Consider the following 20329-nt stretch of genomic DNA (forward strand, 5'->3'; position numbering starts at 1 on the left):
CTTCATGTCTAAAGCACCAAAAGCAACGGTAACAAAAGCCAAAATTGACAAATGGGATCTAATTAAACTAAAGAGCTTCTGCACGGCAAAAGAAACTACCATCAGAGTGAACAGGCAACCTACAGAATGGGAGAAAATTTTTGCAATCTACTCATCTGACAAAGGGCTAATATCCAGAACCTACATAGAGCTGAAGCAAATGTACAAGAAAAAAACAAACAACCCCATCAAAGAGTGGGCAAAGGATATGAACAGACACTTCTAAAAAGAAGACATTTATACAGCCAACAGACACATGAGAAAATGCTCATCATCACTCACCATCAGAGAAATGCAAATCAAAACCACAATGAGATACCATCTCACACCAGTTAGAATGGCAAACATTAAAAAATCAGGAAACAACAGGTACTGGAGAGGATGTGGAGAAATAGGAACACTTTTACACTGTTGGTGGGACTGTGAACCAGTTCAACCATTGTGGAAAACAATGTGGCGATTCCTCAAGGATGTAGAACTAGAAATATCATTTGACCCAGCCATCCCATTACTGGGGATATACCCAAAGGATTATAAATCATGCTGCTATAAAGACATATGCACACGTATGTTTATTGCAGCACTATTCACAATAGCAAAGACTTGGAATCAACCCAAATGTCCATCAGTGACAGACTGGATTAAGAAAATGTGGCACATATACACCATGGAATACTATGCAGCCATAAAAAAGGATGAGTTCGTGTCCTTTGTAGGGACGTGGATGCAGCTGGAAACCATCATTCTCAGCAAACTATTGCAAGAACAGAAAACCAAACACCACATGTTCTCACTCATAGGTGGGAATTGAACAATGAGATCACTTGGACACAGGAAGGGGAACATCATACACGGGGGCCTATTGTGGGGAGGGGGGGGGAGGGATTGCATTGGGAGTTATACCTGATGTAAATGACGAATTAATGGGTGCAGCACACCAACATGGCACATGTATACATATGTAACAAACCTGCACGTTGTGCACATGTACCCTAGAACTTAAAGTATAATAATAATTTTTTTTTAAGTCAAAAAAGGAAAAAAAATAAAATAAAATAATTTATCTAGGGTCCATTGTAGAAAAATGTGGTGAGCGCGCCACCTTGTGTTCAAGTTTTGAAAGTACACATTTTTGAAATATTCGGTTGCTGGGTTCTGTTTTCAATTTACAGATTACTGAAGTATCTTCTGTCGCTATATTCTATGAATCACTGGATTCATTACTCTAAAAGGCACAAAGTCAAGTGATGGCAGAGTCTGTCTATGCCTCTTTAATTTTTGAATTCTAGCAGCTACCACAGTGACACTCATGAAGCAGATTCTCAGCTAATTTCTGTCAAATGTAATTTAACCATTATTCTCTTACTGGGAAATAGCAAGATAGAGAAAATGGATGATGATGGGAACTTTGAGTAGATGGTGGGGATGGTGGGGATGGTAGGGATGGTAGGGAGAGCAAGGAGGAGTGAGGAGCCACAGTAGCAAAACCTTATATCATCATAAAGCTTTAAACTTCTGCAAAATACTTTCATTTCTGTCAGCATAGTTGAAAAAGTACATGAGACTGAGTGCAAAATCTCTAATTAAAAGGTGAAAAGTTTTGAATTCTCCCTTCACAGTATTGGTTCTTTCATTCAGTCGACAAAATATGTGTTATTTTCATACCAGAGGTTCTCTACTTACCCCTTATCTGCTTCAGCTTACTGTGATATTACCTGTCAACCCAATTATCACTGAACAAATATTTGTGCATTGCCTACTATGGACCACAAGTGTTCTAAACAGTAGGAAGCAATGGTAAGCAAAACAAAAAATAGTCTCCTAATAGCCAAGTGGACTTCTAAAGTAATAGAAATTACCACTACTGTTGCTGTCCATCTTGGCTGTTGCTGGTGGTAACCAATAGTGAAGACCTGTATGTGCATGTCAAGGCTCTAATATTTGCAATGAAACTTCTGTCTTCTATTATGTCAGCAGCCATTGACAACAAAGTTGTTGAAGCCTTGGATCACTACTTATTGAGTTTTTACTCCTTTTATTGCTAATCTCTTGCTCTAAGACTCAAGCATAAGTACTAAGAGGACAGACTGGAAGACAGAGTAAGAAAAGCATTCTCTTATACCACACAATTGTACCACACATTGTCTTATACCAAAACAATATAATTTGACTCCCTTTCCTTAGGATGTTCTTTCATGGAAGATTTGCATGGACATTCTTCTTATAGTTCCCCAGACATATGCAGTTATGCCTTACTACTTAGGGCAGAGATTGCTTAGGCACATGGTAGGATCCATACTATTGTGCTTTAGGAAAGTCATTACCAAGTTTTGAAAATCATTTGGCTTAATGAGTGAGTTAAAAGTAAAGGCTCATACCTGTAGTCCCAGCACTTTAGGAGGCTGAGGGGGGTGGATCACCTGAGGCAGGTGGATTACTTGAGGTCAGGAGTTGGAGACTGGCATGGCCAACATGGTGAAACCCCGTCTCTACAAAAATACAAAAAGTAGCCAGGCATGATGACATGTGCCTGTAATCCCAGCTGCTCAGGAGACTGAGGCAGGAGAATCACTTGAACCTGGGAGGCAGAGGTTGCAGTGAGCCAACATCGTGCCACTGCACTTCAGCCTGGACAACAGGGCAAGACTCTGTCTCAAAAAAAATATATATATGTTTTTCTTTATATAATTTTCTTTAAGGTGCTTGGCTGCTTTATTAAGATCTTATAATTTCAAATTAAATATTATTATTATTATTTTTAGAGACAGGGTCTTGCTCTGTCACCCAGGCTGGAGTGCAATGGCATGAGCATAGCCTCCTGCAGCCTCGAACTCTTGGGTTCAAGTGATCCTCCTGCCTCAGCCTCTTGAGTCTATAGGACTACAAGGCACACATCACCATTGCCTGGCTTAAATATTATTTTATTTTAATAATTTCAACTGAAAATAATTCCAAAATGAAAGCAAGGGATTTTAAAATAAATTTATCTTTTATGTTTTAGAATGTGCTACTCTTCATAATATAATTAAAGGGCTACAACAGACCATTGAATGTCAACAGAATTTGAAAGGTAAGTTAGAAAAAAAAGTAAAATCTAAAAAAGCATTGTTTATTTGAGCACCTTTAAAAATGGGAAGCTTTTACATTGTTGATAATAAGTTTCAATTTATCAGCTAAAAGTGGACATCTTACTACTTAAAAATACTTTCCTAGATGATTATGAAATAAGAAATGCTATGCTGAACAGAACAATTCAGTCATGTTCTGATAGTGACATAAAGGGATGTTTTATATAGGTCATATAGTTATTACCTTAAAAAGTTTAGAAATCGATTTATTCTCAGTAGCATTGTTGGTTTTTAATAACCCTGTGTTCAGTTTTGAAGAGTGGGTATTACTAGTTAACCATAATTTTTTATTTAAACCACAGTGATAGTTTACCATTTAATTTTTTTGTCATAGACTAAGACTGTATTTGCGTAAGTGAAGTCAACACATTCAGCTTATCTTATTTTTAACAAACATTTTAATCAAACAGGACTACCATTCACAAAACAGACCAACCAAGTATTTTGTGCTGTTCTGACTCAGCTGTGACAGCTGAGATTTTTTTCTGCTATATCAGAAATTAAACTAAATTGCCTTAAAGGCCCCTTCCACATAAAACTCACATCAAATAAGCATTTCTCATCTTAGACCTCTGCCTTTATTTTAAAACAAGCACCTTATATATGTGAGATAAAATATTGATCTTATATGAGATTCTTGTAATTTGGAGTGTTAAAAAAGGGCACTTGTGCTCCTATTTCAATGCCAGGGCTCAAAACAACTTTTCCCTTCCTTGTGACTAAAATGCCACACCCAGCTGGGTTCTCTAATCTGTTCCATAATCTACATGTCTGTTTTTTTTTTAACAGTGCTATACTGTTCTGATTATTGTAGTTCCATAATATATGTTGAAATTAGGTAGTGCAATGGCTACAGGTTTGTTCTTTTTACTCAAGATTTCTTGGGCTATTTGAGGTCTTTTGTGATTCCATATGAATTTTAAGATTGTTTTGTCTACTTCTGGAAAGAATGTCATTGGCATTTTGATAGCAATTGCAGTAAATATGCAGAACATTTTAGATAGTATGGACATTTTAACAATATTTTAACAATTTTAACAATATTAATTCTAATCTATTTATCTGTGTCTTCTTTCATTTCCTTCATCAATGTTTTATTACTTTCAGCATACAAGATTCTCACCTTCTTTGGTTAATTCTTAAGTATTTTTATTGCCATTGTTAATAGGATTGTTTCTTAATTTCCTTTCCAGATATTTTGTAATTTGTATATAGAAATGTGATCGATTTTTGTATGTTGATTTTGTGTAGTGCAACTTTACTGAATCTGTTTATTAGTTCTAATAGGTTTTCTAAGTATATAGTCATGTCATCTGAGAATATAGATAATTTTCTTCTCTTCTGATTTGGATGCCCTTTATGTCTTTCTCTTTCCTAATTGCGCTGTCTAGGATTTCCAGCAAATATGTTGAAAAGAAGTGGCAAAAATGCTAAACACATTCCTGAACAATCGAGTCAAAGAATAAACCAAAGGAATTTTAAAAATATCTGAGACAAATGAAAACACAACATACCAAAACCTATAGGATACAGCAAAAGACATTTTAATGGGGAAGTTTACGGCTGTAAAGCCTAAATTTAAAAGGAAAAATATATATATCCAATAAGTAATCTATCTTTATGCCTCGAGGAACTAGAAAAAAAAAATTAAGCCCAAAGGTAATCAAAGGAAAGAAATAATGAAGATTATAGGAAAAAACAATCAAATAGAAGATTAAAAAAACAGAAAATTGGCCGGGCGCGGTGGCTCAAGCCTGTAATCCCAGCACTTTGGGAGGCCGAGACGGGCGGATCACGAGGTCAGGAGGTCGAGACCATCCTGGCTAACACGGTGAAACCCCGTCTGTACTAAAAAAAAATACAAAAAACTAGCCGGGCGATTTGGCGGGTGCCTGTAGTCCCAGCTACTGGGGAGGCTGAGGCAGGAGAATGGCGTAAACCCCGGAGGTGGAGCTTGCAGTGAGCTGAGATCCAGCCACTGCACTCCAGCCTGGGCGACAGAGCAAGACTCCGTCTCAACAACAACAACAAAAAAAAAAAAACAGAAAATTTAACAAAACTAAGAGTTTGTTTTTTTGAAAAAATAAAATTGACAAACCCTTGGCTACACTGAAAAAAAAAGAAAGATGTCAGTAAATAAAAGCAGAAATGAAAGAGAAACCTATACAACTGTTGTCTTGGGCGAGTGAGGAGGATAATAAGGGACTATTAAGAGCAACTATATGCCAACAAACTGGAAAACCTAGAATAAATAGTCAAATACGTAGGAACATACAACCTGCCAAAACTAAATCAGAAATAGTCAGAACACACAATAACAAATAAGGAGATTGAGTAAATAATAAAAAATCTCCCACCAAAAAAAAAGCCCAGGATGAGGTGGCTTCATGGGGAATTCTATTAAACACTCAGAGAAAAAGTAATACCAATTTTTCTTAAACTCTTTCAAACAATAAAAGCAAAGGGAACATTTCCAAACTCATCTATGAGGCCAGCATCACCTTGACACCAAAATCAGACAAAGACACTGCAAGGAAAGAAAATTACATCCCAATATCCCTGATAAACACAGACTCAAAAATCCTCAATAAAATACTATCAAATAAAATTCAACAGCCCATTAAAAAGATCATATATCCTAACCAAGTGGTATTTATCCCTGGGATGCAAGTATGGTTCTGTATACACAGATCAATCAATATGATACACCATGTGATTTCTATTTATTATCAAAATGAGTAGGAAAAAAACACATGAACACCTCAATAGATACAGAAAAAACATTTGACAAAATTCAACATCCACTGATGAATTAAAACTCTCACAAAATAGGTATACATAGAGAAGATAATAGGCATGGAAGGATCTTGCCTTAACACAACAAAGGCCGTAAATGAAAAGCTCACAGCTAACATCATAAAGAATGGGAGAAAACAAAAAACTTTCTCTTTAAGATCCAGTACAAAGCAAGTACAAGCTTTTAAACAGCCATTCTTGGCCGGGCGCTGTGGCTCACGCCTGTAATCCATATCCCGGCCAACATGGTGAAACCCCGCCTCTACTAAAAAAAATACAAAAATTAGCTGGGTGTGGTGGCACTTGCCTGTAATCCCAGCTACTCAAGAGGCTAAGGCAGGAGAATCACTTGAATCAAGGAGCTGGAGATTGCAGTGAGCCGAGATCACGCCACTGCACTCCAGCCTGGCCACAGAACAAGACTCTGTCTCAAACAATAAAAAAAAAAATAGCCATTCTTAAAAATGAATATTGTATGATGCCTTTTGCAAATGATTCATTGAGTTCACTTTCCCAATGCTTTTACAAGCCTTGATTGAGCAAGGTGATAGATAAGAGCTATCTATATTTGACCATTTTCTTCCAATTGATTGCCAAGATAGTATGATTAATCTGCTTATTTAAGCTACCCAGTGGTTTCCTTTCCAATAGCTCTTTTCTCTCCTTAATAGGAAACTGTTTTGCATTTTCAGACATTCACCCTTTATTCACTTAACCGTATGCCTCAGGGAACGCTGATTGCATCCAAACTCCAAGGGAATTCTTTCGGAATAATTTTCCTCTCTCCCAAGAGATGGACTGTGTTGTTCTGGTTGTTATAAGACTGTATATAATGCCTAAAATTGTTGCAGATTTCTTGTTTCTAGTCTAAAACTCATACCAGCAGGATGATTTTGGAGGACAGCAAGAAAAGTAAACTAAAAGGATCTGGTTTTTTGGTAACATTATTGAGCCGATTAATCAATTACCCTTTGGGTTTAAGAAACTTTTCAGTTACAGTGAGAGAAATGCTACCTTCCTTTAGTCTTATCAATGAATCTTTCCAGTAGGGACTTAAGGATTATGTAAAAGATAATTCAATGAGATGTAGAAAAAATTACAATTCTTATTTATCTTTATTTTTATCTGAAAATTCAAAGCCAATCATCTTACAAAAATTTAATAACTAGGATAATATTCCTTTTTCTATGTGTAAGTTAATTATATGTCACGCGTGATACACAAGGTTCTGCTTTCTCTGAGGAGAATGGGAGTTCTAAAACTGAACAATTGCATGTTTGCTTTTTCCCCTAATTTCAGTGTATGGCCATGTAGTACAGTTTATGTGTGTCTGGATAAGAGGACTGATAGATAAAAGTAGCTAGTTCTAATCAAACTAATCCTTCCAAAATGGACAAATAGTTTTAAAAAATAAAACATATATTGAGGACAATAATAATTACAATAATGCAAGCACAAGCCAACAATAAGAAATTATCAGAGCTGTCACTTCTCCTACCCCCATACAAGCTCTTTATCAGACATATTAAGTTAAAAAGTAATCAAAGTCTATTAGACTTGATAAAAATGTCAGCCAGCAGTGGCCAATTAACTGATTTTGGAAAATTAATTTATGGAAAAACCATTGTATCTTTAGAAATGGTTCCACCATTAAGCAACTTCAGGGCTAAAAATGTGTCACTTTTAAGTATTCTCACTTGCACATAAAACTTGGAAATAGAATTCTAACTTTAATGAAAATCCTTCAAATGCACCTCATGTTTCTGGTAAAACATATAAGGATCTCGGAAGTTGTCATTCCCTGCTAACAACAAGTAATACATTGAGCAAACTGAAAAATCAACAATTCTTAGACTCTTTTGGTCACAGAAGTGAGGTCACAGGACAGATTGATGCACCTAAAATTGGAGACAGGGAGGCAGATTCAGAAAATCACAACTTACAAGAACAGAAACCTCCCTGTTTGTCAGGCTGGGAAACCCTAAAATGTAATTTTGATGAATTGCAGGAGGCTCACTGTGGTCAAGTCTAAGAGATTAAAAATTTCAGGGGACCCAAGCCCCTACAGTTTTGTAAGTTGTACCTGTAAGAGCTCTACTAACATCTCATAGTTAAGATATGGGAAAAATCCCCTCATGTTGTTGGCCAGAGGAGAGGAAAAGTAACCATTTTGAAATAATCGACAGCTTCCGGTCTTAAGAAAGCCTGACTCAAAAGAAGCTGTTTTATCTGAACCTAAACTACTGGGGTTTTAGCCAAGGATAAGCTGCCTTAGGGGAGGAAAATATCCTATTTCAGCTCCCCCTAGCCTTGCCAACTCCAGCCCACTCTAGTCATCCCATCTCACGAAAGGGGAGAGGGACTGAGAAGCATGTGGGTAACTCACAGTCCAAAGACACAGGCTTACTGAAAGACTGAGACCTAATCATAGGACTATACAATGCTTCTCCTTCCCCAACACCTTACCATCAAATCACTAAAGGCCTGTTTACTGGTGCTTGGTCTTGAGCTTTGTACAAAAAATTACAAGGCACACTAAAAAAAAAAAAAAAAAGTAAACAGTTTGAAGAGCCAGAGAGAGCACCAAAACCAGACACAGAAATGGCAGGGATATTGGAATTATTAGACCAGAAATTTTTTAAAAACTATGGTTAATATGCTAAAGGCTCTAAACACAAATGAAGAATGCCTTTGTTGGACTCATTAGTAGACGAGACATAGCCTAATGAAAAGAATTTTTCAGTATCAGGAAAGACTCTCTAAGCTTGAGAATATGTCAATAGTAACTTCCAAAACTGAAAAGAAAAAAAAAAAAAAGACTAGGAAAAAAGTAACAAAATATTCAAAAACTGTGTAATAACTACAAAAGCTGTAACAAACACTTAATGGGAATACCAGAAGGAAAATAAAGAAAGAAAGGAACAGAAGAAACATCAGAAGCAATAATGACTGAGAATTTCCCCTAATTAATATCAGATACCAAACCACAGATCCAGGAAGCTCAGTGAACACCAAACAGGGTAAACGCTCAAAAAACTACCCATAGGTATGTCATATTCAAACTGGAGAAAATAAAAAACAAAGAAAAAATTTTGAAACAAGAGTGAGGAAAATTCTTTGCCTATAGAGGACCGACCAAAGATAAGAATTATACCCAGCTTCTTCTCAGGAACCATGCAAGCAGTAAAGGAGTAGAGTGAAATATTTAAAGTGCTGAGAGAGATAGAATAAAACGCCAACCAATAATTCTGCATCCTGCAAACTTATTGTCCAGAAAGGAGAAATAAAGACTTTGTTAGACAAATAAAAATTGAGAGTATTTGTTGCAAGTATACCAGCCTTGCAGGAAGTGATGAAAGAGGAGAGAAGCAAAATGATATAGGCCAGAAACTTGTATATACATAGAAAGGAAGAACATTACAGAAGGAATAAGTGAAGGTAAAATAAAAACTTTTATTTTTCTTATTCTCAATTGATCTAAAAGATAACAGTTTATTCAAAATATAGCAACAATGTATTATTAAGTAATTATAGCTTATGCATAAGTGAAATGTATGACATCAGTGACATAAAGAATGAGAGGAAGGAATTATGAATACTTTAGTATAAAAGACTTGTACTACCTGAGAAGCAGTATAATGGATTTGAAAGTGGACCTGAATTCATTGTAAATGTATATTGCAAACTCTAGGACAATCACTAAAAAAACTAAAAATTGAAGTATAACGGATTTGCTAAAAAAGAAGAGAAAATGAAATCACATAAAATACTCAAAATCACAAAAGGCAGAAAAAGAATAGAAGACAAACGTAGGATCAAAGAACAAGGTCTATGAATAGAAAACAGTAACAAATACGGTAGATATTAATCCAACTTTATCAAAAAGCACTTTGAAAATCAATAGCCTAATACACAGTTTACAAGACAGAGATTATCAGAGTGGATCAAAAAACATTACCCAACTATATGCTTTCTACAAAAAAAAGTCTACTTTAAATATAAAGGCACATATAGATTAAAAGCTAAGGGCTGGAGAAAGATACGTCGTGCTAACACTAAGAACACTGGAGTAGCTATATTCATTTCAAACAGCAGATTTTAGAGCATGAAAAATTATCCAGGATAAAAAGGGGTATTACATAATGATAAAAGGATTAATTCTCCAAGAAGATATAAAATTATTTTATATATGCATCTAGCAAAGGCATCAAAAATATGTGAGTCAAAGATTGATAGAACTGGAAGGAGAAATAGATGACTCCACTATTGTAGTTGAAGATTTCAACATTCTTCTATCAGGAAATCAGTAAGGACACAGTTGGAATCAACAATACCATCAATCAATTGACTATAATGGACATCTATAGACTATTTCATCCAACAACAGCAGAATACACATTCTCCTCAAACTTAGTGAATACTCACCAAGATAGATCCCATTGTGGCTTATAAAACACACCTTAACAAATTCAAAAGACCAGAAATCATACGGTGTCTGCTGTCAGGCCACAATGGAATTACTATAGACATCAAAAACAGAAAGATAGATGAAAAATCTGAAAATATATGCAGATTAAAGAATACTTTTAAATAATACAGTGGTCAAAAAATAAATATCAACAAATTTTAAAATATTTTGAACTAAATAAAACTGAAAATACAATTTATTAAAATTTGTGAAATGCAGCAAAAACAGTGCTTACAGAGAAATTTATAGCATTAAATTGTGTATATGAGAAGACAAGAAAAAGCTAAAATTAATTTAAGCTTCCACTGTAGGAAATAAGAAAAAGGAGAACAAATTAAATCCAAAGTAAGTAAAAAAAAAGAAATAATAATAAAGCAGAAATTAGTAAAATTGAAAACAAGAAATCAATAGAGAGCAATGAAACTAAAAGCTGTTTTTGTGAAAAGATCAATAAAATTGACAAGTCTCTAGCCAGATGAACTAAGGAAATAGGAGAGATTACACAAGTAATGATATCAGAAATGAAAGAAAGGACATCACTACAAATGTCATGTTCATTAAGAGGATAATAAAGGAGACCAGCCTGGCCAACATGGTGAAACCCCATCTCTACTAAAAATACAAACATTAGCCAGGCGTGGTGGTACGCGCCTGTAATCCCAGCTACTCAGGGGCACAGGAAGGAGAATAGCTTGAACCCGGGAGGCGGAGGTTGCAGGGATCCAAGATCGCACCATCGCACTCCAGCCTGGAGGACAAGAGCGAGACTTCATCTCAATACTTTAAAAAAAAAAAAAAAAAAAAAGAGGATAATAAAGGAATACTCTGAACAAATGATAACCTGTGAAATGGACTAATTTCTTGAAAGACACAATCTGACAAACTGAAGCCATCATCAAGATTAAGATTTGTATTAAATATGACTCTTAAAAATGTAACACTTTTCCTATCATTTTCTCATCACAACCTTTGAAAACTAATTGATTTTAGATTTTTACTTAATTTTAATACTTTGATATAATATCCCTGCAAGTTTTATATGTGGACCGTTTGCAAGGCTCCTCTCAATGTTACTGTACTACAGAACAAGCCTTCCTAAAGCATTGTTCAGATAATGTAAAAAATCTTTACTGATTTGTCTTTGTTTTGTTTAGCTAATTCTTAGTTTTGTTTATAGTCAAGGTTTTAATTTTAATACTGTAATTTAATACCTCTGCAATAGTTTCATAAGTGGACTCTGTTTCCAAGGTTCCTCTCAATGTTACTCTACTACAAAAGAAACCTTCCTAAAAGCAGATAATGTCAAAAATCTTTACTTATTTGTTGTTTTGTTTAACTACTTCTTTGTTGTGTTTATAGCTAAGGTTGTAGAGGAGAAATTGTAATAGGATGTCTAGTGAGGCTTTTCCTGTTTACCTGGAATTAGTGACTAGGGCCCATGCCACAATTAACAATAAAATAGCTACATATTTCCATATTCTGATGACATCTGCTAAAAAGTTGCCAAATGTCGGAGTGAATCCAGACTCTGCATATATTTGCTACAAGCACCTAAAGGACTGGAACCTCGAGGTTAAATAGAGAATTTTTTGCCTTTCCTTATTTCTTGTATCCATCCCCCAAGAAATGACCCAGAGGAAAGACAGGGAAGAGCAACTAAGGAGCAGCAAACTAAGACTTCTTTCCCACTTCTATTGACTCTTTACAGCTACTGATCTAGCCAGTTGGATAAGGATCATGAAAACTTTCAATCAAATAGGAAATTACAGTTTTAAATTGACCTGGATGTTTAGTAATCAAAATTAACCACGGGGTTTTTTAAATTTGTTTAAAATATTATTAAAGTATTGTTTTCAGTTACCCAAACCAGAAACCTAAAAAGAAAAAGTTCTCCCTTTCCCTTTTGCCTCCTTTAACTAAAGGATCACTAAATTCCTAGGTAATTCTATCATCTAAATAATAATTCTCCTCATTGCTTCCTTTTTTCCATACTGCCACTGACGTAATTTAGGTTCCTGTTATCTCTTACTTGACGTACACTTAGTGATATCCATTCCTCTAGGATCAAAACCCTCTCATTCATCATCCACATTGCCGGATAATCGTTTTAGCATGTAACTCTCATTATTTCACTTCTGCACTGTTCAAAATTCTTTGGTGACTCCCTGTAACCTTTAAAACCAAAATCCAAAATTGTTTATCTAGAATATGTCTACCTAGTGATAGGATTCCAACCTATATAGCAGCTCCTGCGCATACTTTACACTTCAACAATACCGTACTTGAATTGTAGCTTTTCCAAACTGTATTCACTCAAGCCCATGGTCTTCTGTGCAATTTTCTGTATTTAGAATGCTCTTTCTTAACATGGGGTAAGCCTATCACTTAAATCTCATCTCAAGTAACTTTTCTTCTCCTTTCCTGACTTCAAGCTGCCCTAGGTTTTCTTTTTGCAGGTTCCTGCAATATTTCCAATATACTGCCATTAAAGAGTAATTATCATAGCATATTATAACTACTAACACATTTGACTCAGCAGTAGGCTGTAAATTCTTTGAAGAGCAATAACTCTTTTCACTTTCATATTTTCAGTGTCTAGCGTGGTGCCTGATGTGTAGCAGCTGCTGGATGCATGTTTGTTGAATGCATACATAATGGAAGCTAAAATGTTAAACACATTTTCGTATTAATTGGAAAGTGCTATATATTATGATGTTTTTTGATTATTCTTACACAGGTGAAAATGAACAACTAAAAATAAGTGCTGATCTTATAAAAGAGAAGTTGAAGTCTCATGAACAGGTGAGTTTATGTATCATTCTATTCGGTCAAGTCCCTGTGGAGATTTATCTTTTCAAATTAGGGGAAAAAAAGAGGTTTTTAAATTAATAAACACAGCCAAGTATTTGTGGGTGTGGGTGTGTGTGGAGATATGCGTATATATGCCAAAATCTGTAGTAAATGACAATTTGTTTTCAAAGCAATACAAGTTTTAAGAGTTTTATTTTTACAAAATATAATGTACTAACATATAACATGCATAACTTTTTCTTTCTACCAAAAAGAGATGCGGTTATTTTGCTACATATTTTTTAATTATGTTAATAGAGTTTTTACTCTAGTGAACTCTATTTGTTACTACTTGTGAACTTTTTTATTATAATGTAAATGAATCTGTACTCTTTATGATTTGGGTAATCATTACACCATTCAAATACAGGGGGCATTTCATGTGGATCACAAATTATTTATTTCCCAGGAGCCACCATAACCTCTGATACTTTTCCTTGTCTCCTGTAGGAACAGTGCAGTGACAGCAGTTGTAGAACACATGAACAGTGTCTAAAAAGCATAAAAGATGCTAAATAAATGTCAGTTCCCTCTACTCTTTGAGAGGTTCATTATACTACCTCATCGCTCAAGAGCTAATATGTCAAATTCTAGCAGACAAAAGAGCCTCAAAACTCAATTTGAATCTACAGGAGCCTTCAACTTGAAGAATCTTCTCTAAATTCAGTCTGGTTCCTCATCTGAGGACCCTCTGAAGAAACCTGCCCAGAACTTCTGGTTAATACTCTACAGTAATAAGTAGCATTCTGGCTATGCTCTTAGAAAATGTAGCTTTTCATCACCAATTTTGAGATGGTTTTTAAGTATTTCTGGAATGAATCCTACCCTTTCTCCCCCTTTCTTGTCCTTTTTCCCTTTATTCTTTCCCAATCCCTTTCATATATTGACTCTAGATCTCAACAATAGATGCTAAAGTCAGATTGTAATTGAGGTGGGGAACCAGGGGGAGAAAATTTTACCACTTTCCTTTCTAAAACTTCAAGCACTAGGATACTGCTTTGTCATATCATAGGAATGTTTGGAGGGGAAGAAATTAAAGAGAAAACACCACAATCCAAGAGTCTGAATTTCTTACTTAGGGGTTGTTCAAAGCAAACTATGACAGTGCAGATTTGCTAATTCAAAACCTCTGAACACATCTAAAATTCTCCATTGTTCATGGAGAACAACTCCCCAGGAAGAAACTCAGGAGGTACTCCATAGCAGTATTTGTGAGAGTAGAAGGATTTTGCAACTTGTATAGAGAGAATCATTGTTTTATATATCAAGAGTGAAACTAGAGGTTATTCCTTGGAATTTAAATTTCAGAGAAAGCATATGAAAAGAAGACAATCAATTGTAACCTATTAGGGATTAGTCTCCTTAGAAAAATGAAAAGATTACATTTTTTAGGAATGGCACAGGCTAAAATGGAAGACAAGATCTAGTGAGATACAGCTTGACTTAACCCAGATAGAATAGTCTTCATGCCTGGAGGCTGGAATGCAAATCCTGGGTCTTACCGAATTACTGCATGCATTCCACTTTACTGGTGACATCTTCCTGTGGCAAAAATCAGTGGAGAATAGAAAGGTGCATAGGTTTGTCTCTTGTGGTTTCTCGGAGCAGGAACAGCTTAGTGCACACAGTTGTCAGTAGTTTATAAAAACTACTCTGTAGTTGCCCATCTAGAAATCTAGATACATAGAAAATGGCAATTTGTGGGATTGCCCACTGGGTTCACCTGCCCAGTTTTAATCAGAGCCAAGAAGTTGAATACCTTTGTCCATTCCTACAAGTTTTCTGGCAGGATAAGTAGAACAAACAGGAATCCATACTAAATCTCTTGAACTGAGATAATATGGAGGAATGTATGCCTATTTTTAATAGTAGGCATATAAGCCAGTGTGTCTTGACCTGTTTAAAATTTTTTAACCTCCTTAATACCGTGAAATATCTATTAAAAGCTATGAATCCTCACTGAGAAAAATGCACACACACACACACACACACACACACAGATAAATACGTGTATAATTTTACATTAAATTTTGGAAGTTGATCAAAAGCCTAATCACGGGGACCAGGTTAAGAGTTCTGACCTAAGTAATTCTTATTGGCACTCCCATTCATTCAAGAAATATATATCGAGATATATGTGTGTGTGTGTATATATATACATGTATTTGCACACAATGAGTTGGGAATACAATGGTGAGCCCCAGCTTTTAGGTATTAGAGGCTTTTATTGATCTCTTGCTTTTATGATTGTCTTTTTACTACTATCATACTTAACTTTTATTCTTCCTACTTTCCTTTTCTCTTGCCTACATTTTAGGCCTCCTGAATAATTTCTTCATGTAGGACCATACCCCTGGTAAAGTTGTAAAATTTATCTTCACAATTGTAGTAAAATAACTGTCTTCCATCACCACTCTCAATGCTCCTCTCCCTGTTCTTAGCATAATAAATCACCCCTATCCTTCAACAACCTCAGAAGCTAATCTCAGGCAGCTGTCAAGCACTTTGCAAATCCCAAATTCATCTTTCTCTCTATGCCTCCTCATAAAACATACCCTTACCACGGGTAATGCCTAATCTTGCTTTGGGAATTAGGAATATTTATATAATTTTTGGAAACAGAAGTTCAGCCTGCATTCAAAGAGACTCATCTTACATTATAGTAAGCTTGCTACCTATTGAACAGTGCCTTCCGTTGGCTCTAATGTGTAGTTTTGGCTTATATTGAACATGCCTTAATTCTGTAGCGGCATTTATTCATAAAATTAAATATTTTGAGCATACTTAATATTCTAAACCCTGGTGATGAGTATCCAGAAAGCAAAGACAAAAAAGACATTGTTTCTGTATTATCTTTATCTTATCTCCTTGGATCAGAAATTGATATTTCTTATGGAATTCATGAAGCAGAGAGTAGAGTGGTGGTTAGGCTGTGGTGGAGGGGGCAATTGGGGAAATGTTGATGAAAGGATAAAAATTTTAGTTGGAAAGGAGGAATAGACTCGGGAGAGCTATTGTACAATTTGGTGATTGTTATCAATAACGATGTATCATATACTTCAAAATTGCTAAGAGAGTAGTGTTTTAATGTTCTCACCACAAAAAAGTGATAAATATGTGAGGTATTTAACATATATTTAACATATCCATAATATAGATATGTTAATTGACTTGAGTTAGACATTCCACAATGTATACATATATTAAAACATCATGTTGTACATCATAAATATAATTTTTAATTTTCAAATTAAAATTTTAATTTTTTTTTTTGAGACGGAGTCTTGCTCTGTCGCCCAGGCTGGAGTGCAGTGGTGCCATCTTGGCTCACTGCAAGCTCCAGGGCCTCCCAGGTTCACGCCATTCTCCTGCCTCAGCCTCCCAAGTAGCAGGGACTACAGGTGCCCACCACCATGCCCGGCTAATATTTTTTGGATTTTTATTAGAGACGGGATTTCACCGTGTTAGCCAGGATGGTCTCAATCTCCTGACCTCGTGGTCCGCCTGCCTCAGCCTCCCGAAGTGCTGGGATTACAGGTGTGAGCCACTGCGCCCAGCCAAAAATGTAAATTTAAATTGAAAAATAAATACTTTATACCTATAAAAAATAAAATAAAATGGGTCTATCTCAAAGCTGATTATTCAAACAATGAACAATATTTTTCCTTGTAGATATGATAACTTTTAATTATTAGAAAGGTGAAATTGTTCACTTATATTACATTTATAGTACCTTTTTTAAAAGTAATATAAGTGGAGAATTTTTAAAGTATTTAAAAAGTAATAGGAATGGAGAATTTCACCTTTCTAGGAATCAAAAGTTATACACACATATTTACATTTTAAAAATTAATATATATTTTAATCCTTAGGAATATAAGAATAATATTGCCAAACTTGTAAGTGAAATGAAAATCAAAGAGGAGGGATATAAGACAGAAATAAGCAAACTTTATCAGGACATGCAGAAAAAAGGTAAGTTTAAAATAAACTTGCTTTTGTGTTATAGATTCAAGGGATATAATGTGCAGGTTTGTTGCATGAGTATATTGTGTAATGCTGGTGTTTGGGCTTCTAGTGAACTCATCAATTATATAGTGAACATAACTCATGATAGGTCATTTTTCAGCCCTCACCCCTCCCACACTCCCTTCTTTTGGAGTTCCCAGTGTCTATGGTTTCTATCTTTATGTCCATGAGTATCCATTGTTTAGCTCCCACTTATAAGTGAGTACATGCAGTATTTGACTTTCTGTTTCTGAGTTATTTCACTTAGAATGATGCCCTCCAGCTCCAACCATGTTGGCAAATAATTCAGTTTTATTCTTTTTTATGACTGCATAGTATTTCATGGTGTATATATACCACATTTTCTTTATCCAATCCATCATTGATGTGCACTTAGGTTAATTCCATGACTTTGCTATTGCGAATAGAACTGTGATAAACATGCAAGTACAAGTATCTTTTTGATAAAACAATTTATTTTCCTTTGGATAGATACCCAATAGTAGGATTACTGGGTTGAACAGTAATTCTATTTTTAGTTAATTGAGAAATCTTTGTAATGTTTTCCATAGGGGCGAAACTAATTTACATTCCCATTAACAGTGCATTGTTGTTCCCTTTACTCCACATCCCTGACAACATCTGTTATTTTTTTGACTTTTTAGTAACGGTCATTTTGACTGGTTTGAGAAGGTATCTCATTGTGGTTTTAACTTGCATTTATCTGATAATTAGTAATGTTGAACATTTTTTCATATGCTTGTCAGCTGTATGTCTTCTTTTGAGAAGTGTCTGTTCAAGTCCTTTGCCCACTTTGTAATGGGGTTGTTTTTGTCTTGTTGATTTGTTTAACTTCTTTGTAGATTCTGGATATTAGTCCTTTGGTGGATACATGGCTTGCAGTTATTTTCTCCTATTCTGTAGGTTGTTTGTTTATGCTGTTGTTTCTTTTGCTCTACAGAAACTCTTGAAATCCGATTTGTCTATTTTTGGTTTTGATAAATTATTTGCCTAGGCCAATGTCCAGAAGAGTTTTTCCTATGTTTTCTTTTAGGATTTTAATAGTTTAAGGTCTTACACTTAAGTCTTTAATCAATCTTGAGTTAATTTTTGCTTATGGTAAAGGATGGAGGTCCAGTTTAATTCTTTTTCATATGGCTAACCAGTTTTCCCAGCACTGTTTGTTTTAATAAATAGGGAATCTTTTCCCCATTGTTTATTTTTGTAGAATTTTTGAACATTAGTTTGTTGTAGGTGTGTGGCTTTATTTCTGGGTTCTTTATTCTGTTTTACAGATCTACGTTTCCATTTTTGTACGAGTACCATGCTGTTTTGGCTATTATAGCCTTGTAGAATAGTTTGAAGTAGGGTAATGTGATGCCTCCAGCTTTGTTCTTTTTGCTTAGAATTACTTTGGCTATTCAGGCTCTGTTTTGGTTCCATATAAATTTTAAAACTGCTTTTTCGAATTATGTGAAAACTACATTGTTAATTTGATAGGAATTGAGTATGTAGATTGCTTTGGGTAGTATAGTCATTTTGATGATAATGATTCTTCCTATCCATGAGCATGGAATGCTTTTTCATTTGTTTGTGTCATCTATGATTTATATTATCAAAGTGTTTTGTTCTCCTTGTAGAGGTTTTTCACCTTCTTTATTAAATGTATTTCCAGGTAATTTTGTGTGTGTATGGTAATTCTTAATGGGATTGAGTTCTTGATTTGGTTCTCAGTTTGAGTGTTGTTGGTTTATGAGAATGCCACTGATTTTGATGCATTCATTTTGTATCCTGAAACTTTACTAAAGTCATTTGTTAAGTCTAGGAGGAATATTTAGGGTTTTCTAGGTGGAGAATCTTTTAGATGAGTCTTTAGGGTTTTCTAGATGTAGAATCATATTATCAGCAAACAGATATAATTGGACTTCCCTTTTCCAATTTGGATGGCTACTATTTATTTCTTTTCCCTGATTGCTCTAACTACAGACTTTCAGTACTATGTTGAATAGGGGTGGTGACAATGGATATCTTTGTTTTGTTCCAGTTCTTAGGGGACATGCTTTCAACTTTTCCCCATTCAGTATGATGTTGGCTGTGGATTTGTCATGTATGGCTCTTGTTATTTTGAGGTATGTTCCCTCAATGCCTATTTTTTAGGGTTTTTATTATAAAGGGTGTTGGATTTTACCAAACGCTTTTTCTGCATATACTGAAACGATCATATAGTTTTTGTTTTTAATTCTGTTTGCGTAACAAATCACATTTATTGACTTGTGTATATTGAGCCATCCTCGTACCCCTGAAATAAGGCCATTTGATCCTGATGAATTATCCTTTTGATGTGTTACTGGATTTTCTGTTTGCTAGTGTTTTGTTGGGCGTTTCTGAATCTATTTTTATCAGGGATATTGGCCTGTTGTTTTATTTTTTATTGGGGGGTCCTTGCCAGATTTTGGTATCAGCATGATACTGGTTTCATAGCATGAGTTAGAGAGGCCTCCCTCCTCCCCAATTTTTTGGAATAGTTTTAGTAATATTGGTACCAACTCTTCTTTGTACATCTGGTAGAATTTGGCTGGCCTGTAAATACTCTGGTCCTGGGATTTTGTTCTTGTTGTTGGTGGTATATTTTTTATTATTTATTTAATTTTATAGCACATTAATGGCCTGTTCAGAATTTCAGTTTCTTCCTGGTTCAATCTCTGGAGGTTGTATGTTTCCAGGAATTTTTTCATTTGCTTTAGATTTTCTCGTTTGTGCACATAGAAATGTTCATAGTAGTCTCTGAAGATCTTTTGTCTTTCTGTGGTATTAGTTGTAATGTCAACTTTATCATTTCTGATTGTACTTATCTGGAAACTTCTGTTTCTCTCTGTTTTCCTTGGTTAATCTAGCAAGTGATCTATCACTTTTGTTTGTCCTTTCAAAAAAACCCAGTTTTTGTCTCATTGATCCTTTGTATGGTTTTTTGGAGTTTTGTTTTCGTCTCATTTTCATTTAGTTCTGCTCAGGTCTTTGTTATTTCTTTTCTTCTGCTACC

General features: G+C 35.1%; 1 protein-coding gene across 1 annotated transcript in view; it reads left to right on the forward strand.

Moving 5' to 3' along the window:
* Positions 1-20329, forward strand: part of CCDC152 (coiled-coil domain containing 152) — a 52328-nt gene that overhangs the window by 16673 nt on the left and 15326 nt on the right. Inside the window, exons 4-6 of the mRNA XM_010374396.2 lie at positions 3041-3109; positions 13169-13233; positions 17154-17256. Of these exons, the coding sequence (XP_010372698.1) occupies positions 3041-3109; positions 13169-13233; positions 17154-17256 (237 nt within the window). The remainder of the gene's footprint in view (positions 1-3040; positions 3110-13168; positions 13234-17153; positions 17257-20329) is intronic.

The sequence above is a fragment of the Rhinopithecus roxellana genome, chromosome 3, assembly GCF_007565055.1.
Source record: "Rhinopithecus roxellana isolate Shanxi Qingling chromosome 3, ASM756505v1, whole genome shotgun sequence".
Classification (NCBI taxonomy): domain Eukaryota; kingdom Metazoa; phylum Chordata; class Mammalia; order Primates; family Cercopithecidae; genus Rhinopithecus; species Rhinopithecus roxellana.